We start from the raw sequence: 27,870 nt of genomic DNA, 5'->3' as shown, positions 1-27,870 counted from the left end.
AGGAGAGATTACTAGAAACTAACTCGGTTTACCCTTTTATCTGTGGATTACTTGTCAGAGTAAAGGACCTTGTGCATTTCAGGTAAAATAACAACCCAATGTTTATATCCCAGGACAAATTAGCTAGCAGCAGCAAGCTAGCTAGCTAGCTAAATTGCCATAAATGTTTAATGCTTTTCGACCTGTCCCCAATTAATATAGTTGGTTCAGAGTTCGTTTTGATATTTCGACCTGCGTGTCCTGATCGCATCTGGTGTGTGTGGACATAATCATCATGCGCACGATGGCGCATGCGAACGCATGCGCGCGAGCGGTCTGGTCAGCATGTAATGCTTAAAATAATCTTTAAAAATCTTCTTCTCATGGACTAAAAGTAGATTCACTCCAAATTTGGTCTTTGGACTCATCATAATAGTCCCTAAAGAGTTTGAGAAGACAACGTTGATGCATTCAATGATGGCCACAATATACCAGTAGATGCTGCTAACAATACTTCAAAATCTTATTTTCATGAACCATAGGACCTAAAGACACCACCTTTGTAATGTAGGCCCATGGTACATGTCTTAACTTAGTTTGAGAAAGCAATGGGATTGGTCAAAATATGTCTGAGTTATTGACAAATCAAAAATAAGATTTTATGTGTCCATTTAAACCACTTTAAATCCACTCCACAGTGGCCTATCAACTTTAAACTAGGCATCATGGATGTCACTAAGAACACCCACACCGAATTTGGTGTTGAAATCTCAAAAAACAAGGAAACTATTAACGACTCATTCTTTGCATGTGTAACGCTAATGCTCAAAATCATCTTCTCCTCATAAACCATATGTCAGATTCACTCCATATTTTGTATTTAGACTCATGATTGCACATAAAGGAAGATAGTTCCTACATGATAGACTGCTTGCTTTGTTATCCAACTCATCTTGTGTCCTTTCTGTCATCCTGTGAACTACCTGCTCGCTGCCATAATTTGCATTACTTTTTTAACTACATGCTGAACTGTTGTATTTCATAGACTAGATCTACAGTATGTCACTGGGGCTGGAATTCAATCAAATCCACACTCTGACTAACCTTGCATTCCAGAGAAAATTGTTGTCACTGCTTCTGAAAAAGGCATTCTTTATGGTGTAATTAATTCTATTTTAAATTAAATTAGTTTTAACATGAACCATTTCATTATAATATTCAAATTTTAGCTGGTTCAGGTCTGGGGTATAGCTTTTTGATGAAAGTCTACAACACACGTCTTTGAATCAACAATAAGGTGCTTGGAAACTATGAACATTTGAATCGTGTTAATACATTTCAACTTTCATTCATTATAAGGGTATTAGCAGCATTATAAATGAACTCTCCAGGAAGACTGATGTCTACATAAAGATGTTAGTTTTATTTGGTTTACAGGTGCCATTTCATTTGAAAGAAGGAGAAACATAAAGAAACAGTTGACATATTCAAACAGTAATATCAACCAGAGACATATGGTTTAAAGGTCCGGGACAAAAACAACTACAATGTGATCTTAATCTGAGTTAGTTCAATTCAATTAATAACCAAACAACAGTAAAAAAAATGTTTCGTCTCTAGTTATGCTATAATGGTACACATACACGTCTTCCTCTCTTTCATCTGGTCTGTAATTAGTTTAAAAGCAGTTTAAAGCTTTGGGGGGGGGTTCTTATGAAACACACAAAATATTTTTTTTAGAGAAAAGAAAAGTATGAACATTAAAGCATTTATTTTTTCATTGGTTCTAGCATTCATTCACTACTTCTCTACATTTCAGGTGTTTTCTATTATGTGTAAATGTTTAGCAAGAGGTAGGTTGTGCGTCTGGCATCAAGAAATACTGTACTCAGTTGATAGGTTACAATTCAGTAACCTGATATCAAAGTATGGACTGTAATACACAACAGTAGTGTAAATTATGGCTTAGGAAAACTCCTATATGGCTTACTTTAGTATGGCAAGTGTCCATCTTTGCAAATTAACTTAACATGGTTGTTGCTGAGCTGCTGCTAAAGGAGTTAAGAGAGGAAATATCCATTTGGAGAATACAAGACAGTTTGAGGTATCGTTCTTTCAATGTCAAAATAGATTTTTTTACACTTTTGCTGACAACACACCGTTCTATTTAGAATTCTCACATTTCTAGCAAACATTTTTCACATCATTCAACTACAAATAAAACAGAAACAAAAAGAGCCAACCAATATGAAAATCAAAATGAAAGGACTGAATCCAAAAATGGCAATAATTATAATATTAATAACAATAATAACATTTTAAAAAGGAACGTCTTCATTTTGGCAAGATTTCCCAAACACAGCAGGACAGCCTTGAGAGGGAGCATTTATAAAATGAAAGAAGAAGAAAGGTTCTATAAAAAGAAAAGTATATCATATTTTTTTCATAATATTTTGTTTTGTTCAAAGAAATATTGGGTCAACTTATGTCTTGTTATTCAAATAATAAAATATTGACCATAATGTTTTACATTTTTTCCTTTTGGTATCACACTTATCATACTCCAATAAAAAAATGGTAGATAAGGTATTCACAGTAAAAATAAAAAAAAGGAAGGTATCAGTGATACCTGGAGTAAACAGTTGATCTTAAACCTTGAGGATAGTGGCACTATGTGACTTTGTTAGGGTATGTGGCGGTAGCTAATCCAATTCTGCACAGAATACTAGATTCAGAAACTGGCAATGAAAGATGGACCTCCACACAAAACAGAGACATAAACTTGTAGTGAGGCTAAGTTTTTCACATCCATTCAAACAGTTACAACACAATTAATTTGGAGGATCTGAAAACAAATGTACTTAAATGGAATCCTCTTATGCTTGATGGAGACTTTCCCGAGTATCTCCAGCAAATTGACTGGAATTTTATTCAGTAGTTATAAAAAGGGGAAAGGCGGTGTTCTATCACAACACGGATATTCCTGTGGTTAGGTCATTAATAAATGGAACAGAAATTATTGAAAATGTTAGAATATGGTCATAGTATTGGTTATAGTACTTCTAGAATTCAAAGGACAGTTATTTGGCAATTTCAACTCCATCCTTCCTGTAACAATATATGAAAATATCAAATTTTGGAAACTGAAAATATGTGGAATTCCATGCCTCAAGTGGTCTGCCAGTGTGATACATGGAAAACAACCTGTGAACATTTTACAGTGTTACAGGTGGTTTCTTGAATTATCTTTGTAATTAGTTTTTTTGGTTTATGTAAGCTGCTTGTGTGTTTCTTAGTTTGTCTCATCATTGGCTAATGGCAGCCCCTTAAAACAGGAACCCAACTGAAAACAACGTTTTTTACGAAAAGGTTAATCGAGGAAAGACTGAAAACCGTAACAATCATACATCTTTGGATATCGTTCGACTTGGTTTTCATAGAATATTTGGAAAGTTTTGTTGAAACAGCGATCTACGGTAAAAGCTAGTGTCATTTGTGCGGTAAGTGTGAGGTAAGAATTGAATATGAATACAAAACAAATTAGTCACTCAAGAAAGTTAACCATGGTCTGCTGAACAGAAGGTTCCCATGACAACAAAGGTATTTGAGGCACTGCAAACCAATCACCTTAAGTTGGTGACAGAAAGCTTCCTGAAAATGCCCATCTCAGCAACAATGTACATTTCTAATTACATTTTGGAATTCTGCAGGAAAGGGCAAAAAAGTCAACAAATTCATCCATAACAGAATGGTGAAACTTGGGTTTTATATTCCTTAATGTCCATACTTTCATGCAATGTTCAAAGTTGAAAAAATGCTGTATCGCTCTCTTTCTGTCAGGCTTCCAGCTTTATTTCCTGTTGCACGTTTCTGAGTCATGTCTTCCTCCAGCAAGACGAGATGGTGTTTGGCAGCAGCAGGTGATGCCTTAATAAAGAGGCATTCATCTCGCTTTCCCTGTTTGACTGAGGAGACATGTCTGTTGTTCTTGTAGTGCTCCACAGCTGGGCTCCGAGACAGCTTGATTTGACATCATCAATGATGGTGGTCTTTCCATCACCCATTTGTGAAGCTGCTGAGTCTGAGGTAGAATATGTACTTGAATCCTAGCCATGTGCTTCCACACTGCATGTCAGTAGCTGAAGTGACCCAACTCTGAATGAACCGCTTTAAATTAAGGCAGACATTCAGGATCTGGACAAGGTGTTGAGTCCCAATCGCAGGGTTAGAAGCTGGCAGGTGATTCTTGCAGAGAATAGGCGATCAGGAATCATACAATGTCAAACAACATAAGTGAACTGGCAAACCCACAGATCCAACCAGTTACATTCTGGGTAGAAGAGGGGCCTAGTGACATTCAATCACAATCCAAGGCCTCCTGCTTTTCTTGACAGGAAGGAATAGAAAGAGTGTACCACCCTCTGAACACAAGGAGTGGCAGCTGGCACAGGACTGGCACCCAAAAAGAAAAGGAAAGGGGGGCACAAAAGTACCCTTTTGGTTGAGGTAGGTATGCTTGACCAGCAGCACGACAGGCAAAATGGTTACCTTGATAGCTCTGACGTTCTGTCAGGCTGAGGTAGCTATCTTTGGAGGTAAAACGTTTTGGTGGGGGAGCAGAAAGTTAACAAAGAGTTTGGGATAGGGGGTTGAACAAAAATGTCTGAATCTGTGATCCCTCGACACCGGACCGCCTCAAGGCTAACACGGTGACAGGTTCGGCAAGGCTAAAGCAGACCACGTTACGTAGCCCTGAGGTACAATCTTGTGGAGCTAACCAGAGAACACCTATCGACTGAAAACATTCACTATATCTACTGTTTCACAAGCTGAACAGAGAAATCACTTTGGTACTGGCCTCAATGTAAGACTGATAGACTTTCTATCTCATCCATTGAGTCAAGCTCAACATCTAATCATCTGAGAGCCACGTTCACTGTTCAAACTGGTAAAAGGCCTCAATATATCTATCAGAACCTAAAAATGGCACCATTGGCCATTAACTTAAAATGACATCAAATGAAGCTATTTATGGGTTTTGGTTTTAAGAAGATGCACAATGTCCAATACCACACTGAAAATATAAGGAATATAGTATTATTGCAGTTATCTACAGAGATGAGCCAGCAGCATTTTACCTAATGAGTAATTTTGAATAATAAATGGTCTATGCCCATTTCCTCTATGGCTATCAATACATTTCCATGGAACTAAAAATAAAATGTTAAAATAAGGCTTTCAGCTTTGGTGTAAAAGACAAGACAGAAATGGGGTTAAAATCATAATAGTTACTCATGACTACATTGGTACTACTTTGTTTTTACTTGAAGCTATTATAAAATACCTTTTTTCCTTTGTGGTATTGGACATTCAACAGAAGTCCTCAACACTTTATCTCTTACTCTCAGTTTCATTCTCAATCTCTCTCTCTCATTCACTGCTAGAACTACGGCTGGACGCTGCAATAGGCAGACTATGGCTAAGGCGTTGGTGGGCAGGTGAGGTGGAGGAACCATAAAACAGCCATTCATTTCTCAGGCTAAGGGGACTGGGGTTGGGGGAGGTAAGTGGAGTGGTGTTTGGGTGCTTTAGCCGGTGCCTGTGCCAGGCTGGCATGGTGGGGGCTGCTCGATGAGGACTTGGCATTGCGCTGGGGGGGCTTGACCCTTAACAACCATCACTGGAGCAGTGATAGAGTCACATCTCTACAGGCAGAAAAGAGAAGGATGGTTATTATTATACTAACCGCTCCATAGGACACAGAAAGCTAGAACTGTGAGTGTGTATGATGTAGAATTGTGCATATTACAGCGCCTTACCTGAGGCACTAATTCAATGACCTCGGGCATGCGGATCACCCCCTCTTTTGGTAGGCTAGCCCGCTGGTTCCTGTCTCCTCCTCGGGGCCCTGACCAGCCATCTTGGGTCCTTTTCCTGCAGAAGAAGCTGGGGAGAGAAGCATTCAAACATGGAATGAGACCCGTGTCCTCGAGTCAAAGTGACTCAATATCCAGGCAATAATAAATAAAGCAATGGACACATTAAAATCCAAAGTTATTGCACTAAAACCATATTCAAAACTTATTCTGCTACCATATTACATTTGACCAAAAAGTGCTTCCTTACCTGCGGCGGTAGCCAAACATGAGGAACAGAACACAGAAGAGGATGCATGCCATGCCAGTGTGGATTCCCACCACAATGCCAGTCATGGACCCCTCGTCATCCATCTTGCAGTTACATGGGCTCTGCCCACCTGGACAAACACGAACAAAAATGGGTTTTGTTAGTGGAAAAGCAATAGAGGGATACACACACTCACAAATGCTCGCACAGACACGCATAAGTGCCACGACTCACACCATCTGTGGTGTCAATACAGCGATCTGCTTTAATTGTAATATAATGAGGCAAATATTGTGCACTAATTACACCCAGAAAGAGTTGAAAACAAAAGTACACAAAAAACACATTCCCTGTTCTTGTGTACTTGACAAACATCTGTGCAGACACACACTGAGATGTTCTTTCTGTGATCTGAAAGATTAACTAGAGGTTTACATTACATTTACCTTTTCATAATATAGCTGACGCACTTATCCAGGATGTGTATATGTTTTTACATATATCCTCTGACTAGGGTTGCAAAGCTACTCGTAATTTACCAATGTCAATTTGGTAATTAACAGAAAATATGTGGCAATCTATGGTAACTTTGGTAATTTACTGTATACTTGAATAGCTTACAAAAATATATATGAATGTATAGTATTCATTTACTATATCTGTGTCCATATTGTCCATGAGTTCCTAGTAGATAGACTATATGGTTCAACAGAAAATAGCTGAATGAATGAAAAAAGCATCTAATCAGCAATGGCATTATTTTGAATTAACTCTGCAACTCTTCCAACAATGACTTTTTTCACATCTGCCACCAGTCTGACGCCAACACATGGACAGCAAATACATATTGAAATAGTAAAATAAATAGAAGTGTGTAAAAAAATATATAAAGGATATTTCATATTAAACACTAATGGTATTCACTAGTTGATGGTTTATATTTAGGATAATGTTTTACAGCTTTGTCATTCAATTGTTTTCTTTTTAAATCACCTTACTTAATTATTTTACATGTGATATTGCCAGAGAGAGGGCCACCGATAACTACAGACATCTGTGATAATCTAAAGTATCCAATAGGGCCACTGGATGTCTTTTTATAAATGACATACAATTCTTGAAAGTTACCAAAATTCTTGTAGGTAACTGGTAAACTTTGAAAGTTTCCAGTAATATATCCTCCCTTTGCAACCCAGGTAGCCATGCGGTTAAGAGTGTTGGGCCAGTAACTGAAAGGTCGCTGGTTCAAATCCCTGAGCCAACTAGGTGAAAAATCTGTCAATGTGCCCTCGAGCAAAGCACTGAACCCTAATTGCTCCTGTAAGATGCTCTGGATAAATGATCAAAATAAAAATGTACCCCTGACACATACAGACTAACAGCATCATTGCTCCACATTGCCACCTGGTGAGTATGTTAGAAAATACCATTTTACACTGACAGTTACACATACAGTATTGATCCTAAATGAGCTTAAAGCTCAGTGTTTGTGTCTCACCGGTGCTGGTCTTGGCGCTGGTACCACTCTCAGCCAGTGAAACCAGACGCTTGTTGGCAGTACCGTCCCCATTGCCGTTGTAGGCCACCAGTTGGATCTCATACACAGCAGCGGGTTCTGAAACAGAGATGGCCAGTGAGGAAAATCAACCATAGAAAGCAACACCCTAATACACAGTTACATTCGTTCCATTTCAAAGGTCCTTTTGGTACCAGTACTGGCACTCTGCATTGTGAAAATGTCTGCTTTGTGTGAGTCATTGCAATCTGAGACCCTGCAGTGACAGTGGTTAGTAGTATTCTGCCTCTTTTTTTTCCTTTTTACTAGGCAAGTCAGTTAAGAACAAATTCTTATTTTCAATGACAGCCTAGGAACAGTGGGTTAACTGCCTTGTTCGGGGGCAGAACGACAGATTTGTATCTTGTCAGCTCGGGGATTCAAACTTGCAGCCTTGCGGTTACTAGTCTAACGCTCTAACCACTAGGCTACGCTGCCTCATCACTGACCTAGATGGGAGATGGTGTGGGTGTTGATGTGACCGGGAAACGCTTCCTGCCCCTGGAAGTTGGGCTGGGGGACCTCGCGGTAGGACAGCTTGAAGCCCTCTACCTTGCCCGACTTACTGGGCAGCTCCCAGAACACCTGCATGGCCGTCTTGTTCAGCACCTTGGTGAAGAAACTGGGAGAACTGGGTACTGTGAGGGGAAAGAGGGGAGGGACACAGAGGATGAGTGGATTAACATACAAATTGAATTCCAAATATGAGAAGACAGAGAAAAGGGAAAGAGATGGGTGAGGCTTCGAATAAACAAACAAAATGTGAAAAACTGAAACAAGGAGATTTTACAGAAATAGGAAAAGATAGAAAAGTGAGAAAAATTCAAGAGTTGGACAAATAAAAATATATGTGCGATAGAAAAACATGAGAAATTAGGCACTCTGATATGCAACTGCTTATCTCCTCTCATTTCATGATGTCTAAATGACGTACCGCCCCCTAGTGTTGTAGCCACCACAGTGCTGGACTGCTGGCTGGCTCCCAGAGGGGAGTAAGCCTTGAGGTAGATGGAGTAGGTGGTGGCAGGCTCCAGGGTGGTGAACTCATGCTGGAAGGTGGTCTTACTGACAGCCTCCTGCAGCTCTCTGCTGTCTGGCTCTGGAAGGGACAGGAAACAGGAAGTGAGGTCATCATCTTTGCATCTTACGACAGGAAGGTATTAAAAAGAGGCAGTCTGTGTACTACTAGAGTACTAGATGCATAAGTGTCAGCAAAAAAGTATCTTCAATTCTTCATATGAATTACATAAAACAGAAAAAATATAATATTCACTTTGGACATTGAAGTTGTATTATATTATAACAGCCTCCTTACCGCCCAACATGCGGATGTGCAGCACATATCCGATTATGCCGTCGGTGACCTCTGGAGCGGGCTGGACCCAGGTGAGCTGTAGGGCGGTGGGGGACAGGGCCGTGGCAGTCAGGTCTTGGGGGGCCTCGGGCAACTCCGTGGACTGGGTGAGGGCCAGGCGGGCACTGGCCTGGTTGGTGCCAGCGCTGTTCTCAGCAATACACTGGTAGATGGCCTCGTCTTCCGTGGTGATGCGCGTTACCGCCAGTGTACTGTAGAGGGGGGGGGATATTGTTAAGAGTTGTAGTGACTAATAATGATGGTGTAATGAATGTATTAATAACATTACATAATGTTTCATTTGAATCTTATATTTGCAGATCTAAAAGTAAATCTAGATGAGTAAAAGCATACTAACTACTGTACCTGTTATTGTTGGTGAGTTTGACGTTGTCACCAGGCGTCAGGATTTTGCCGTTCTTCAGCCAGATGAGGTGAGGTTCAGGAACTCCCTGGGCCATACACGTAAACACTGCACTGCTCCCTGCTGGTCTGGAGACAGACTGCGGCCACTGCAAAAACTCAGGAGGAGCTGGGAATAGAGAGAAAGAAAAGGAAAGAGAGTGAGCTTCTCCTATTTCGCTATGTGCTATGTAATTAATGCATGTGATGAAATGTTCCCTTCTATTGTCCCTTCTATTGTCTCAAAGTCTGCTTGGCAATATCTACATTATGTAGTTTATTTCAATTTCATTTAAATGAGAGGGGGATGCGGAGGGAGATGGATAGGGGATGAGATACTGCTTGCTATTATGGGGCTCAGTGGCTGCTTTGACTGTGCAGTGTTGCCTATGTCTTGCAGTTACTATAAAGCACAGTAGAGGGCAGCATAGGACTTGATATTATTCTGACCATTCTGGCTGTGAGGCTAAAATGAGACTAAGATAAACTTGCCAAAATTATGTTTGGGATAATTGTACGAGAGATACAATCTTAATTTAAATTCTAGGGTTTACTCAATATTTTACATACCCTTTTTGTGCTCAAGTTAATATAGTTTAGGTGTCGAATGTTACTCAAAGAACTTGAAAAGGATGAAATGTCATTCTGTTCTGTGTTTTATGTGGTCAGGATGAGTGTTTGCCTCTGAATCCAAATCCCCAAATAATCCACAAACAAGAAGAGCCACCACATCTCCAACAAGATAAGAACATTAAGGTCCAGACTCGGACTCCAATTGAGCATATGCCAAAACAAGGAGTCCAAAATCAAGTTCATTATCCATGACAGCAGCATCTCGTCCCCAAATTAAAGCGGCACCCCTGTCCGTCCCTCTCGTGACACCCGAGTGGAGAGGGAGACAGTGGGGGGCACAGAAGCAGTCTCTCTGCCACAATGGCATAATGTCTGTGTGCAAAAACCTGAGGCTTCGCCCCCCTCCACACGCATCTCATTGATCTACTACTTCCCCCACCCCCCTCGTAAAAATTAGCCTGCTCACAAATCCATTGTCAGGACTCTGGGAAAAGCGGACCAAGAGGAGAGGGAGGTGGGGCGGGGGGTGTAGGGGTGAAGGGGCTGGGGGCACGGGGGGTTGGGGCGGCCATCAATCAATGGCAGGGATGGATTTTATTTCTAACCAGGGCGCTGGGCCTCAATCTCTTTGCATTAACAAGGGACAGGAAAATAAAAGATGACACGCAAGCTGGGCCTCTAAAGCTTGTGTACCGAAAAGATAAACAGAAATACTTGGTTTAATCTTGTGGAGATTTGAGGATATTGTGGAGATCATTATCTGTTCCTTTTCCCAGGGTAGCAGAACTTGGATATGACAACAAATTGTGCTAAACATTTTTATATTACCACAGGAACATGTTTAGTCTCCCGAACAGAAATCCACCTGAGAGCAAAGCATAGGGCTAAATATTGGTTTAAGGAAAGTTGAAACAGTAAGCTGCCATATATGGCCCTCTAGACATATCCACCAGCAACGAACTGTCCAATTCCTTATGCCTAGACTGACAGGAGTACTCCAAACTGTCTAGAAAAAGTGTTTATTAAGTGTGTATTTCACTTCAGCTTCAGCAGTGTGGAGAGCTGAAATTGAGTTAGAGTAAACCACTCAATCAATGGTGGATGTGTGTGAGAGCCTGGTGACAGAATGGCAGTCAGGGTCATTGTCATTGTCATTCTGTTTGCAGAGAGAGCTCCCCAGCTGTCCCAGCCTGCCCCTCTGCAAAAGGGACCGAGGGGGTAGAGAAGAGGTGGAGGAGGGAGACTGTGGTTAGGGTGCAGGTTTGCTGGTTTGCTCATTTGAGAGCAAAAAAGATGGCTCCCATTGTGAGAGTGAATGGAGGCTGCTCCATACTACTGCATTTGGGGGAAGGACGGGTAATGAATCTACCCTCTAGCATCCCTCTCTCCTGTGCTAGAGTGCACTTCACACTTGGGTGGGGCCATTTATTTAGAGTAGAGATGCATTCAAGCCCTGTTATTTCAATGAGGGTTAGTGGTTCCTTTTGTTTCAGTGAACTAGAGGAGAAACCTGCAGTGAATGCTTTTCTTTGGGTCTGTCTGTCCCTTCGTCTAGGTGTTTGCCTACCAAAGGTGTGGCTGGACTATCTAGAGTTTTCTGTGTTCCTGTACGTTGCTGTGACTCTTATTGAATACAGCAGACTTCAGCATCCTGGTCACACACACATTTAGGTCCTCAATTATGAAAACCAATCACGGTCATAGATTGAAAAATGATGTGAAACAGTTGAAAACCAATCTGAACTATACCGAAATATACTGAACTATCCAGAAATATACTGAATGTGCTTCCCTCTCTGTAAACCTGATTGCAGTGTCATCAGAGCAATCGAACACAACTTCCATCATGACAAAGTTCACGACACATAGGTCCCAATCAAACACCACATGGCAATTGGGAATTGTCCTAACTTCCCTGGAATATTATGCACATATTCAGAAGGTGTGAATGAAAAGTAACTCTCAGCTTTCCCTATGCATGAGGATGCTAACCAGAAGCCATGGGAATGGCCTGTAGGCCTACACATAGACGTCCCTTAGAATAAGCTGTTTTGCAAACACACAATGGCTGTCATGTCGCTTTGTGTCCTGAGCCCTTCTGTGTGTCTGTCTGGCACTCGGTGGCCTCTGTCCCCTGAACTTGGCCTTGCCTGTGTCTGTCGCCTGCAGCTGTGACAAAGACAAGTGTCCCCACAGGCCAGGGAGGTGGAGCGGGGACCGTCTCGCTGCTCTATCAAGACCTGCCAATCAATGGCCTATAGCACCAAAACCCCCATCATAGCCCCACCCCCTACCACCAAAACTCAAATCCCACCCACAACCATCTCACGCATAATTTCCTTAGGGCCTGCAAGGAGAGGGTCAGGGGTGGGAGGTCAGAGGTGATCCCTCACTCTGGCACGATTACTCTGCTGCCCCTCCTCCTGCACTTGGGCTTTGCTAGCACTGTCTGTTTTATTCTGTTTCTATATCTTGTTATCTTTTTTCAGTTCTCTGTTTTACAATTTCATCTGTATCTGTTCTCCCTTATATCTCTCTTTTTCGCTCTGTCAACCTACAGATGTAGGATCTTAGTTTGATCATCCTGTTGCAGAAAATTTTTCCTGCAATGCACTTGTAGTGTATTTGAGGTTAAAAAGGCTTCTTAAAAGGCTTGGTTGTAAGTTCCACTTTAATATTTCAGACTTGATTTTCCCCTTGCGATTTTTTTATTAATATTTTATAATTTTTTTATCACTGTCTGTTTTCTAATTTATTATTTTAATCATCCTTTACTCTACCTCTCTCTGCTTCCTTGTACAGTATATCTCTCCTTGCTGTCTATGAGTGTGTACAGTATACTGCAATACTCCATTTCTGTGTGCCTTTGTTTCCCGTGTACACGTCCCACTATTTCTATATTTCTCCATGCATCTTTCTCTCTCTCTGTCTCTTCCCCACAGATGGTGGCTATGCAGCCATTGTCTGACTGTGGCCTGCATCTGTCCTGGTCAGGTGGTCCCCTGGTGCAGCCAATTTATGACCCCCAGCAGCCAGCACCCCAAATTAGTTTGGGGAGGGGGGCAGGAGGCAGACGCAACCAGGGAGATGAGGTCTGAAAGGGCATCCCATAATATGCAAAGCCAGCCCAGACTTCATAAGACCGAAAAGGTCTGCAGAAGGTAAAGGCTGGTCAGGTTCAAGTAGAATCAGTGAATTTAGGAGATGTTCAGTCACATTGAGGCAGATGGTATTTGACATGAGATATCAAGGGATTGAGTTAACTAGAATTAATATGGTATGTATTATTGATGTTAGATTTGGGTATAGCCTGAGTCAAAAAAAAAGCAAGGGAAACTAAACCGATTCATATCTGTATATGAACGCTGACTGCAATTGTACTCCTCCAAACTATTTGATGGTTTGACCTCTTTGTTTTCAAATCAAGTTATGCTCTTTGTGCCTTTTCCGACATCAATCAATAAATTAATGAATATATTCACCAAGCCCGATAAGGGTGCTATGCCAGATCCTGATTTTGAAAGACACAGAAAGCAGATATTGATTGATTGAGTTGGGTGGCGAGGACAAGCAGACAGACTCAGCCACTAACACCAGCTACCAGTATACATTTACAAATGTGTGTACTATCGTGCCATTTGGCAGTGTATTACTGATGTACAGGAAAGTATCACCTGACTAAACACTCCAACTATGAACACATTACACACACTCCCTCTGAAACTGAAATTTGAGTGTGTTTGTGTTTGAGTGTTAATCTGAGTTTATATTTATGTCAGCATAATTGTGAGTTGAATCCGTGGGATGAACCACCATTAAGATGCTATAGTATAAAACAAGGTATTATGAGCTAAAATAGGTAGAGTAAAGAGGTAGGTATATAACGCCTCGTTGAAGTAGAGGGAGGGTCATTTCAGCAATAAACGCTATCTCCTCCTTCATCTTTGTCCAGCTGGAGCCCAATGCCAATAGAACATGTTGGCCAACAGCAGAACACTAAGGCCCCGTGCCAGGAGGTCAAAGGTGACCAGAAGAGTTGGGGGATGTCAGTTCACCCTTAAGGTCATGGTCAAATCTACCAAAGGTTAATATAGTCTGACCTTCCTAAAATAACCCCAGCATCCCCACCATCCTCCATCCTGCTTATTACCTCTTTCCCTCCATCTCCCCATCCCTCCCCCACACCCCTCTATCTCTACCCCCCAAAACAGAGCCCTGGGAGAGTCAGGTGCTCCCCTGAGGGAGACTTGAGATGAATTTCCAAATGGACCCCCAGACCCGACTCCCCCAGGCTCTTCTGTAGATCTGGAAAGACCACATAGGTTTCAAAAAGATGCAAATAGCTTCACCTTGTCTCTTGATTGGCTGGGTGGAATGTCTGACATGTTTTTTCTACCTATCCACTCATTTCAGATCTACAGGAGTGTTTTCTGGGTATGGGCTAGGGGGGCATTCAGCATAGGCCTGGGAGGCACCGGTCTATTGAGGTGATGGTTGACTGGTTTCCTGGAGGCTGGTAATGGTGGGTGGGGGATCTGAAAAGTGCTGTATCAACAAAACCAATATTGCATTGTGTGTATTTGGGGTTTGAGGGTTATTACTAGTGTGTTTGGTGTGAGACTGATGGGTACCACGACTCACCCTGCACCACCAGTCTGCCCAGCGCGGTACGCCTCATCCTGGTGCCAGGGCGGTTGGCAGAGCACACGTACACCCCAGAGTGTTGCAGGTTGGCATCTGAGATCATCAGGTTCCCCGTACCCAGCACCTGGATACCCTCCACCCCAATGGAGCGCCCGTCTGGAGGAGAAGAGAGAGATAAAGAGAAAGGGGGGAGAATTAGAGTGCTGAAGGTCTCATCTGTAGCAAACATGGATGATCTATTTAGCACAGAACTACTCAACAATATTAAGGCAGCATTCAGTCAATAATAGAGTGAAAGGGGGCAGAGCCCTACCCAGCCGACTCCAGGACACGATGGGTCGAGGGTTGCCAGTGGCGATGCACTCCAAGATGGCGGTCTGGTGCACAGTGATGGTCAGGTTCTGAGGACCCGACAGAATTACTGGCTCCTTGTAGATCCGTGGAGCTGTCACTGTAGAGACAAAGAGAGAGAGAGCGAGAGAGAGACAGGAAATGGTGACAAAGTAAAAAATACAGATATCAGTAAATACACAAACAGATAGGCATATTTGTTATTAGCAGATCTGATCACTGACACATACAGACTCAGAGAGGACAGCTTCTCTTACCAGTGACAGTGAGCTGGGCCTCGTGGCTGTAGCGAGTGTTAGCGATGTTGGTGGCTACGCAGCGATACACACCACTGTCAGCCCGCTTTACACCGGTTATCTGCAGGATCCCTGTGGGCAGGATGGTGTACCTGAATACAGGAAAGGAGAATTATAGTGTGTGTGTGTTGTGTGTGTGTGTATGTGTGTGTGTGTATGTGTGTGTGTGTATGTGTGTGTGTGCGTACCCATGCGTTTTACCTGTTATCATCAGTATTCACAGCAGTTCTGTTTTTCTCCCAGGAGATGCTGGCCTCTGGGATGCCATTCACCTGGCAGGTCAGTCTGGCAACGCCACCCTCATCCACCGACTTGGACTCTGGGTGTATGTGGAACTTAGGGAGAGCTGTGTGTGAGAGAAAATAGATCAAGATTTTGAATAGACATCTCCAAGACGGTTTTCAATGTCCTAGAACCCAAAAAACAACAAAGTCCCTGGAGACAGGTCTTTCTGATAGGCTTAGAGCAACTGCGTTTTTCTTAAATGAAAGTGAATCACCATGGTAACCCCTTTCCCTGAGGGGAGCATCACCAATCCTTCCAATAGCCATAATTCTGCTGGTTTACCCAAAATTCCCTGCACCTCCCAACCCCCAACTGCCCACTTCTGGTTTTATTTGGCCAGAGGGAGGGGTCAGGGGAGTGAGTGAATGAAAGGTTGTCCACTCAGTGGGGTGTTTAGAGTGGGGGGAGGTGCTGTGGTTATTAATGTTCAGTCCCAACTGGGGAGCTGGTCAGATAATGGAGGAAGGGGTGGGAAGGAAGGATTAAAGCAGTCAGGTATGATTTAAAGGCACAATGTGCAGTATCAAATGAATGAACACACATAAAGAATGTCTTGACCAGCATGGGAGACGGTTTATGTGAGATGCTATGTTCACTTCAATGGCTTGCTAGCCATTTCAAAGAGTTTACATACAACTTCTGCATGCCATGTAATGTGTCACACATGACTCTTACAGTATACAGTATGTGTATCATCTGTCTTATGTATGACTCCTAATGTGAGTGTGAGCACTCCAATATGTATATGTGCCTGTGGGTGTCTGTGGTGTGTTTAACTTACATGCCAGCTGAACCCTGGCCTTGCGGCTGATCAACATGCCATAGTGGTTCTGGGCAGCACAGTCATACTCCCCAGCGTCCGTCTCATTGCTCTCTTTCCTCTTCTGGAAGCTTTTGATCAGGAGAGTTCCGTTGGCCAACACGCTAGCCTTCGGCCCGGTGGGAACGGGCACTCCGTTGCGCCGCCACGTCACAGAGATAGGCCCCTCCCCTTCCACCTGGCAGTCCAGCATCAGGGGCCGATCACGCACGGCGATGACATCATTGGGCTCCTTCAGGAAGGCCAGCTCAGAGGCTCCGCCCAACACTGGGTGAGAGAAGAGGAGCATGGGAGGTCAGGTACTGCTGAAGTTCTCCTCCATTCAGATGATGATAAGGATGATGATGATGGAGGTAAGAGGGCTGATGAAGATGAAAAGGGAGATCCTCAGGACAGAATGGAGCCACTGATGATGATGATGGTGGTGGTGGTAGAGTTGATGATGAAGAAGAGGACAATGATGGAAGTAAGAGGGCTGTTGAAAAATGACAACGATGAAAATGAAAATGATAATAATGATGACACACACACACACACACACACACACACACACACACACACACACACACACACACACACACACACACACACACACACACACACACACACACACACACACACACACACACACACACGCAAAAGATTCTTAAGGCTGAACTGACATCAGGAATATGACCTATCACCTACTATTACACTACTACACCAATCAATCAGTGATTCCAGTACAGAGCCTTCAGAGGGCCAGAGGTTGAAAATCTCCCTTTACAATGTTAACCTCAAGAAGCAGAGAAGGGCCAGAGGTGGTGCTCCTCAGTTTATAGAGTCATGAACGAATTGAAGACCACATTTTACAATGCCCACTCAACGTTAAGGTGAGGGGAGGAGGAGGGAGGAAGACACTGAAAGATGGCTGACGAAGCCACCCAAGTGCTGATGTCATCGATCTAAGTGGACTTTTTTCATAAATGATTCTCTGTTAACAACCTAACTATTGGTGTCGTGAAGCGCCTTAATCACATATCACATTGTGTTAGATCACCATTGTAAAATATAGCTCCTAGATAGTTAGCATGTTTAGGAGCTTCCAATACCGACAATATATGGCCATCTGGTTCTGGGGAAATATATTGAAGCATCTTTCTTGGTGGATTGATTTATAAGAAATAAACAGTGTGTCTTAGAGTTCTTGAGGAATCTACCATAACTACCCATTCTCTACTGGTATTTCATATCTTGTTTAATGTATTTTCCATTATTCATCTTGCCCTACAGCTCCTTTATATTGAAATATCAAGTAAGGGTTAAGTCAAAAAATGGAAAAAGGCCCAAACTTTTCCAGTGCTCTATGTAAACCAAGTTGTGCATCTCTGCCCAACTAGATGTTGGACATAATCCAGGCCCTTGTGTTCTTAATAACACCTTAATTACCGCTGAATAACAGGGTTGTTAATGAGAGATTAAGAGGGGAAAAAGAGGACGCTGGATTACTCCTTGGCTGGGTTTATAGCGCTAGGCTGGGAATCACACACTGAGAAATTGCCAGTTTCATTGAGCAAGAGCAGACAGCCTGAAGCCCTAACTCTTTCCCCACAATGAGACCCTGTGAAAAGTGGGACTGCCTCTCTCAGTGGTGTGCCCCACACACTGTGTGCACTGGTGACAGCTTCATTCTCCAGATGGGGGTGTGTGTGAGTGAGAGAGAGAGAGAGAGAGAGAGAGAGAGAGAGAGCGAAAGACAGAGAGAGAGAGAGAGAGAGAGAGAGAGAGAGAGAGAGAGAGAGCGAGAGAGAGAGAGAGAGAGAGAGAGAGAGAGAGAGAGAGAGAGCGAAAGACAGAGAGAGAGAGAGAGAGAGAGAGAGAGAGAGAGAGAGAGAGAGCGAAAGACAGAGAGAGAGAAGGGGTATTGGACTGAAAAAGTGAGAAACAACAGCGCAGAGGGAGGGGAGCAAAGATAATGTCTTCAGAGGAGTCTGTTTGGGTAGTTTTCAGAAGGGTGAACTTGCACTTGACTTTCCTCCAGCCTGATTGATAGCTCTGTTAGTCACCTCCACCCCCATCCTATTCTGCCTTTCACAGTGCCCCCCCTCCTTCCCCCACACGCAAACACAATTAATTCCCAAAACTGCCTTACAATAGTGCCGAATGCCATGGAGCCATTGAAGCAAGAGAGGGCCTGAACAATGCAAGAAGTGGGGAAGAGAGGGGGGGGGTCAAGTTTGGATGACTTCAATGAAGTCTGGGTGGATGACTAGTGATAGCCCCCCCACACACCCCCTTTCCCCTTTCCCCCTCTGTCCCCTTCAGTCATCGCCCACTCAGATGAGAACATCTGCCCCCCTCTCACCAGCCACTCTACTGCACCCCCTGTCCCCCTCTCCCCTTTTTAACTTGAACTTGGAGGTGACTTTCCCATGCCACCCCCATCGCTCACACTTCGCCGAACCCCGTCACCAATTCTGTCGACACGCCCGTCCCCCCATTATACGCACCATTTGGTGATACCCCTTATGTTCCCCCTGATTTTTAACCCTCTCCCTTTCCCCTGACCCATTCTAAAGACCAAACCTCCTTTCCCAGATGTTCAAGATAAAAAAAAGGAGAGATGCTGAGAAGAAGACAAGGTTCAGTTCATTTTCGGTCTCTTATGTTTACGTGGCGAGCTGTGGAATTGTAGCGTGTAACGTCTGGATCCCCTGACCCTGTGACCCTTCTTTAGAACAACAATACACACTACCCAGACACAACAAACCCCCTCCAACATCAACACGGCCGACCACAGCGAACCTCTGCAACCGTCAAACATCCCACCAAAACACGCCAGACAGCTGCTCTTTCTTTCCTAACTCCTTCCCCCCATCCATCCATAGTCTTCCCATCCTCGCCATAGTCCTCTCCCACATCAGCCCATTCTGGGAGACCCAGTCTAAACTCCAACTCTTGGCTCTGCTCCAACACATGCTGTGTAATCTCCACTGCCTCCAGTTGTTTTTTTGTTTGTCCAATTAGCCTCCCTTTACTCCATTTAATCCCTCCCCCTTTTCCCATTAATCCACCTCCATTGACTTCCTCTGTAACAAATAACAACTAACCAGAAACTACAATCTATTCACAGTAGCTGGCTGTGTAGTGGCTGTGCATCCACAGGACAGATCCTTAAAGCATCTTAATCTAAATGAAGATATCTTCTCGCTCCAGTAGATACCTGATCATTACATTTAGATTCTGGTTATACACTTTTTAATCACTGACATACAATTATTCTCAATCACCTGCACCTTCCAACAACTATATATTATATGAGTGCATGGGCCATTCAGGGTAAAAGTCCATCATTTACACAATCATGGATGCATGCCAAACAAGCAGCCGCAGTACAAGGAATCTTAAACCCTTCAAACTTATTTTACAATCTCCTTCATATCTGCTTTGCAAAATATATAAATTCTGGATTTCAATACTATGACCCAGGACAAGGTCGAAGCTTAAGTCACTCTGGCCTGGAGTCTTAGAACAGGCCCCAAGTCACACTGCCTGACACAGCTGGGAAGCTTGGGCCCCAGGTCTTTGTAGTTCAGAACGACTGCTTGCACTACCCAGAGACACTCAGTCAAGCTTAACATCTGATGTAAGGGGTAGCAGTGGATAATGGAATACCTGGGATGGCTATGCTGGGGATGTAAAGAGAGTGAGATGTCGGTCACGGTAACTAAGGATTAGCTGCATGTCAGATCTTCTGTGGGGACATATTGGATTAGAGATATCTGGGGACTTCCATGCTGGGGATAGAGGGAGAGTGTGTAATGTAAGAAGGGACTATGAAGGAAGCAGTTAAGTCTGATGTCAAATTGTGTTGATTGAGGCTTTGAGGGGTGAGAGCGTTGTAATCAGCACATTATTTTTGGGTTGCTCAGTAAGGAAACCTTAATCATTCGTTTTTAGTAGTAGTTTTTTTTCTTCATTTGTACTTGAAATCAGAGGCATAAAGCGAATGATGACATTATTTATCATCTACATGTATGTATGCCATATAAAAGCAGCCAAGCTCAGCTGTGCCTTATAAATTCCCAGCCGTATTCCACACAGACAAAATGCAAAGCCCATCTTTACCACTGCAGCCCTGCATTCACCCCTGTGCCGCGGAGTGTGATTAAGTGTTAAGTTTAGGGATAAATTCGCCACCCATCTGGATGCTCATAATAAGCAGAAGGGGGGCTATCCAGAACACTGAGGACAGGGACCCCCGGCCCCATCCCCCAGCTTTCCCTCACACTCCACCCCACCAAAATCCCAAATCTCCACCCCTCAGCCCCAGACTGTGACCCCAGACCCTAAAAGGTCATGAGAGAGTTGGTTGAGGGGACTGAGGGGGCCGGGGTGGAGGACAGCTTGCATTCGGTCACCAAAGCACCCCCTACCCCAGTCCCTTCATTGTTTATTGTCGCCTCAGACTTGGCAGTGAACTTCACAGTTTCCATTGTGACTGTGGCGTGAAGGTGGCTAAGCCCCCCAGGACAATGAAAAGGGGGTTCAGGGTCGAGGCAGAGAAGACAAACACAAGTAAATCCCTTCATTGGTTGCGTCCTCTATATTGAGTGAGTGAGTCAAGCCCAGTTGCAAGTCTGTCACTGAATCCTTAATTGACTCGTCCCATACTATCCCCTCTCCCTAACCCTGGGAATCCCTGCATGAAGGGGAGAGGCCAGCTTTGGAAATAGACGAATGCCATAGTGAAAATGAACGTCTTTTATGTGCACTTCACTTTATGTGCTTTCCTAAATTTGTACAGTGTTGATAAGCTCCATTAGGTGAAATGGATAAGATCAATGACCATGCTATAATAAGCATAGAATTCTAAAGGCTTAGTTGTACTTTCAGCTCAAGTCGTACTACAGGCAGACCCTCTGGTATCGGCTTAAACATTTCTTATTACCAGTGGATATTGCTATAGCCAGCAGCTCTCCCTCTCCCCTTTCACCTTTTCCTTCACTAGCCTCCTTCACTCTTCATCATAGCAGAGGGATAGGCACAGATGATGTCTACTGAATTAGGCCCATGCAGGCAGGCAGGCAGGCATAATAGATGAAGGGGAGGGGGGTAGATAGGCCTGTATAAGTATTGGGGACTGATTCCTGGGCCCAGCTGGGATTGAGGATTGGGGGTGCTGGGGCAGGGGGCCGTGTGGATTTGGGGACTGACGTCGCAGGGCTGGGCCTATTGTCCCACTAATAGGAGTTAAACTCCCCTCTCTACCCCTCTCCCAGCCCCAACCTTGACGAGCTGCATGGCACGCTCTTCTTTATGGCTGGCGATGGTGCACCAGCAGATCTGCTCCCAGCATAGCTCCTCTCCTATTGTTTAAACAGCCACTTCTTCATTAATTGCCAGCCAATTTGGCATTAGTGTGTGTGTGTGAACACGAGACCCTTTTCCCATTGCGCTAATTAATTCACTTCCGCCTACAAGCACTTCCTTACACACCCATGGGTTCGTTCAGCAAGGGTAGGGGGCATTTAAGGACCAATTACAAGGGGTGGCATTGTAGGAATGTGGGCAATGTTGGCAACAGACCAAGCATCCATTATGCAACATTTTGAGATAACATATTTAGCTTGTCTGTTATTCATCATTCTACAACCCTTAATAGCCTAGTTAATGGCAATACATTCTAATGACACACACTGTGATGATGAATTCATCAGTATTTTAACACTTGTTCTAACTACTTAGAATACGCTCCAAGCATATTTTTTATTTATTTTGGCCAGAGTCTGTATTAAAGCGAAAATCACTTTCCTTTTGTTCTCACCCCCAGTTTGCTGTAAGTGGGATAGGCTTATACTTCGTTCAACACTCTGTGGCCATGTAAAAACAGCACAATCAAAATAAGACAGATCATAAACTAACCAACTTCGCTTTCCCTTTGCCTCGGCCTGAGTTCCTCAGAAACATGTTAGAGAGATGCAGTGGAGCGCATTTTGCCAAAGTAATTGGAACCCCGAATCGGGATGACCAAAATGTATTGACATTGTTACACAGAAATTGCCTATGTCATCTTGTACTGCTGCTTGTGAAAGTGGCTTCTGTCAAGAAGTCAATATCAGAGCCTCCCAGGTGGCGCAGTGGTCTAAGGTTGTGCCACCAGAGACTCTGGGTTCGAGCCCAGGCTCTGTCGCAGCCGGCCGTGACCGGGAGGTCCATGGGGCGGCACACAATTGGCCCAGCGTTGTCCGGGTTAAGGAGGATTTGGCCGGCAAGGAATTTCCTTGTCTTGTCTCGTCACGCACTAGCGACTCCTGTGGCGGGCCGGGCGCAGTGCACGCTGACACGGTGAACGGTGTTTCCTCCGACACATTGGTGCGGCTGGCTTCCGGGTTGGATGTGAATTGTGTCAAGAAGCAGTGCGGCTTGGTTGGGTTGTGTTTCGGAGGACGCATGGCTCTCGACCTTCACCTCTCCCGAATCCGTACGGGCGTTGCAGCGATGAGACAAGACTGTAACTACTACCAATTGGATACCACGAAATTGGGGAGAAAAAAAGGGGGTAAAAAAATAAAAAATAAATCAATATCAGGTCTCATTGACCACCAGCATTTGATTGAATGGATTTCACTTTTAATAACAGGAAGTCTGGTTTATCTTTAATCGAAAACAATTCCAGAACGAAGGTTGTTCCATGTTTCTATTCAGTAAAAGGGGCATCGGTATTGTTTCAATTAAACTGGTAGATAGAGATGGACATGTTTTTCCAAAACTGTCCTCAGAATTCACTTTTACACGCTTTCTTGATAACTTTCTTTCTTGAGGTTAATAAACCTCAGTGTGTCTTTCTCTTTCTCTTATAAAAGGTTTCATTGTATAGTGAACAAAATGTTATTTTCAGTCTCTATACATCCCACCTCAAAGGGCCTTGGGAGAATTTTGCTCTCAATGTATGATACTCGTGGTGTAAATTTGTTCTTTCAACATGCCCATGATACACAGGCAATTTGTTTTGGCAATATTAATCTTATTGACTAGGTGGCCCTGCCGATTAAATTTCCCCAGATAATAAAACGATTCTCTTTTGCAATAGAAAAAGTTGCGGTAACCATTGCTGGCAACATTGCTCTGCAATATTGCATCAAAAAAATGGCCAGCGTTGCCTTTAGGTCTTGTTTATTAAAGTCCTATAAAATGTAATACATATTGAAACGCATACCTACAAACTATATGTCATTCATAACTGCTGTCAAAAAGGGTTGAATACCTGCGTTTTTTATTTGGTCTATGCATGTAATTAGCTCAGTTTTTAAACTGTGGGGAACTTTCTTATCCCTCATACACACAGCAATAACAGCCAGCAGCACTGTTCCTATGCACCAACTTCAGTCTTATTTGTTATATATGAACCAGCCACATAAGAGGTGAAGAAGTGGGGAGGCCTCCAGGGAAGGCTATGAGGCTATGGCACAGAGAGCAAATATGTCTGAAGGAACTAAGGCCAAGCTTTTGAGCCTCATGGCAGAGTAGCGCCTTGGCCCTGATTCTACCTCATTGTAGATCTTTGGGATTAACACCCCCAGTCAGAAGGCACTGTCTGTGTAGGCTGGGGGAGAATGTTTGTGTGTGTGTGTGTGTGTGTGTGTGTGTGTGTGTGTGTGTGTGTGTGTGTGTGTGTGTGTGTGTGTGTGTGTGTGTGTGTGTGTGTGTGTGTGTGTGTGCCTAGGTTTTAGGGGAAGTCTAGTAAGGCAGCTGCAGGGGGATTACTGAACACCCAATCCCACACACCATCATACCCCCAAATTAGGTGTGGGGTGGGAGGCAGACAGAGAGGGTCTGTCTGCTTTATGTAAATTAAGGTGTGAGGTCATCAATCATTGTTTGACCCCAATGTTCAGTCCACATGGCTGCCCTGTGTCTGACCATGACCATGAAGGGTAGATGAGTCTGATCTGACCAAATATCCCTGATGAGATTTCAATGCACAAGTGGTAGCCAAAACATTGCCGTTTCCCACCCTACAGTTATTGGATTTACAGATATGTTCCTTGCCTGAGTTTAACACTTTTTTTAATGAGAAGTGTAAACATGGTTCTTATGGAAACAGTTACAAACTGCACATCTTGGTTAAAGATGATACAGTGTTTTGAATCAGATGGAGACTTGAACAGCCAATACCTGATTAAGGAATACATGCATGAGAGGCAATAATCAGGTTCAGGGGATGAGTCAAATTTACTAGCATGTTCAAGGTTAATATTGAAAGGTTGTATTGGATTATTGTTGTGATGATTATGTGAAGTTTGTTTCATGGATAGTCATTGTCATTAATTGGTATTAAGTGGTGTAATCAGAGAAAATAATGTGGGAGCTGACTAAAGTTAATAACATGAAGCCTGACATGATAAAGCACCGTCAGTTCCTGTCCCCAAATTGCCTTATAGAGAAGTAAACTTGCGCGTAAAAGGAGAGAGAATAGGCTAGTATCTTTACGCATCGGCTGAATGGTGCATCTTACCGTTGAATGGTGCATCTTACCGTTGAAATCTCTGATCAAACATCTGTCAACTTTTGTGCTGATAACACACAATTAATGAAACAAATTGGAATGAAAAACGTTTTAAAAAAGTATCTGCTCTTGTATTTCACCTTACCCGAATCAATAACAAAAAGTTTTCTATTTTTTGAAGGCTCTCCATTCTGCTTTCCACGCATAATGAAAATATTAACACTATAGACATGTATGTTGAAGGTCAAAAGCCTCCCTCCAAAGACACAGTTGTAAATATCCTAACGGTTCCAACTTGGCCATTCATCTTTACGCGCGCCTTAATAGCACCCATTGATTTCTCTAATTACACCCATGGTATCCCAGAGGCTGCAAACTACACATGTCCCCTAATCGACACCAATGACTTTATGGAAGACATATACAGACGAGATGGAGTCGACAGGAAAGGAAAAATAGCTTTTACGCACTGCAATAGGCTAGAGAGGCAGGTGCACAGTAAAGACGCATGGCTTCACGAACACCTCAAATACAGGAGATAGTGAGGCTGCATGCTAAAATCATTTCAAAGTCACATGCAAGTAGCAAGACATTCAGTGTGCTCCGCATGGAGCACATTTACTTGACGTTTACTATCGTTACCTATTCAAAGCTCGAACACTCATCCGCTTAAATATGAAAAGCATTACCTGAAGATATGACCACCAATAGAAAAAGCTGAAAAATCCTCGTCTGGTTCATGTTTTAGTATTAATCCCTTTTAGTTTGAGGTCTAACTATTATAGCGACGCTTTAATAGCGAGCTTCACTCCTTAAAATGTATTAAATTAAAATCCCAACAAAATCTCAAAAAAACATTTCCACAGTTTCAGTTCCACAGTCCAGCGAACGGCTGGCTTCTGGACGCGTACAAGGCTGCTTTGAGAATGTCCTGTTTGCTATTGTAGAAGGGCCCTTGCGGGGTTCTGGGGCTATTAGTTATGCGTAAGGTATTGTTGTCCCCGTTGACATCCCGGTCAATGAATGGACACTGATACAACAATAGAACTGGCCAGCGGAGGCTGGGGCATGTAAACGAGCCAATGGCAGGATGGGGGCCAGTCAAAAGGGGTGGCCCCTTCTGCACCCCAAAGCATCACTTGAGGGGACCTGCTATAAAGAAGCTCCAAAAGCCAAATGTTGTCTTGATATGCAGGTCATCAGCATTATATTGTCAACCTACAACACTATACATACACTTTAATGCTGTTATAGTGGTTATTGCTGTCATTTGTGGAGGTGCTGGCAATGACAATGTTACTGGTACTCCAGTAACCACTTTCCAAATGACATTGTGAGCATCTGTAAAAAATATATATATATATATATATATATATATATATATATATATATATATATATATATATATATATATATATATATACAGTGCATTCAGAAAGTATGTTATAGCCTTATTGTAAATTTGATTAAATAAAAAATGTTCCTCATCAATCTCCACACAATACTCAATAATGAGACAGCAAAAACAGGTTTAGAAATGTATGCAAATGTAATTAAAAATAAAAAACAGAAATACCTTATTTACATAAGTATTCAGACCCTTGCTAAGAAATACGAAATTGAGCTCATGTGCAGCCTGTTTCCAATGATCATCCTTGAGATGTTTCTACAACTTGATTGGAGTCCACCTGTGGTAAATTCAATAGATTATACATGATTTGGAAAGGCACACACCTGTCTATATAAGGTCCCACAGTTGACAGAGCATGTCAGAGCAAAAACCAAGATTTTTGAGGTCGAAGGAATTGTCGGTAGAGCGCCGAGGCAGGATTGTGTCGAGGCATAGATCTGGGGAAGGGTACCAGCACATTTCTGCAGCATTGAAGGTCCCAAGAACACAGTGGCCTCCATCATTCTTAAATGGAAGAAGTTTGGAACCCCCAAGACTCTTCCTAGAGCTGGCCGCCCGGCCAAACTGAGCAATTCGGGGGAGAAGGGCCTTGGTCAGGGAGAACCCGATGGCCACTCTGACAGAGCTCTAGAGTTTCTCTGTGGAGATGGGAGAACCTTCCAGAAGGACAACCATCTCTACAGCACTCCACCAATCAGGCCTTTATGGTAGAGTGGCCAGACTGAAGCCACTCCTCAGTAAAAGGCACATGACAGCCTGCCTGGAGTTTGACAAAAGTCACCTAAAGGACTCTCAGACCATGAGAAACAAGATTCTCTGGTCTGATGAAACCAAGATTGAACTCTTTGGCCTGAATGCCAAGCGTCACATCTGGAGGAAACCTGGAACCATCCCTACGGTGAAGCATGGTTGTGGCAGAATAATGCTGTGAGGATGTTTTTCAGCGGCAGGGACTGGGAGACTAGTCAGGATCGAGGGCAAGATGAACAAAGGAAAGTACAGAGATCCTTGAGGAAAACTTGCTCTAGAGCGCTCAGGACCTCAGACTGGGGTGAAGGTTCACCTTCCAACAGGACAACGACCCTAAGCACACAGCCAAGACAACGCGGAGTGGATCTGCAGAGAATAAATGAGAGAAACTCCCCAAATACAGGTGTGCCCAGCTTGTAGCGTCATACCCAAGAGACTCGAGGCTGTAATCGCTGCCAAAGGTGCTTCAACAAAGTGTGAGTAAAGGCTCTGAATACTTATGTAAATGTGATATCAGTTTTTTTTATTTTTAATACATTAGCAAACACTTCAAAAAAACAGTTTTTGCTTTGTAATTATGGGGTATTATGTGTAGATTGATGAGGAAAATCAAACAATTTCATACATTTTAGAATAATGCTGTGACATAACAAAATGTGGAAAAGTGAAGGTGTCTGAATACTTTCCAAATGCACACATATATATATATATATATATATATATATATATATATATATATATATATATATATATATATATATATATATATATATATACATACTGCTCAAAAAAATAAAGGGAACACTTAAACAACACATCCTAGATCTGAATGAAAG

At 43.1% G+C, this 27,870-nt stretch overlaps 1 protein-coding gene across 1 annotated transcript; it reads right to left on the bottom strand.

The window, feature by feature from the left end:
• Positions 1-1,381: 1,381 nt before the first annotated feature.
• On the bottom strand, positions 1,382-25,871 carry LOC106605453 (immunoglobulin superfamily DCC subclass member 3). Its single transcript, XM_014201133.2, has 14 exons — positions 25,563-25,871; positions 16,347-16,652; positions 15,482-15,626; positions 15,242-15,372; positions 14,947-15,084; positions 14,631-14,789; positions 9,381-9,546; positions 8,976-9,226; positions 8,595-8,759; positions 8,110-8,298; positions 7,604-7,720; positions 6,106-6,235; positions 5,799-5,925; positions 1,382-5,684 (listed from the first exon to the last, which is right to left on the bottom strand). Exons 1-14 carry the CDS (start codon positions 25,612-25,614, stop codon positions 5,568-5,570), a joined length of 2,193 nt encoding a protein of 730 aa, XP_014056608.1. The 5' UTR covers positions 25,615-25,871; the 3' UTR covers positions 1,382-5,567.
• Positions 25,872-27,870: the final 1,999 nt, after the last annotated feature.

Source organism: Salmo salar, chromosome ssa05 (genome assembly GCF_905237065.1).
Source record: "Salmo salar chromosome ssa05, Ssal_v3.1, whole genome shotgun sequence".
NCBI classification, from domain to species: Eukaryota; Metazoa; Chordata; class Actinopteri; order Salmoniformes; family Salmonidae; genus Salmo; species Salmo salar.
This window is presented reverse-complemented; position numbering and strand designations above follow the sequence as displayed.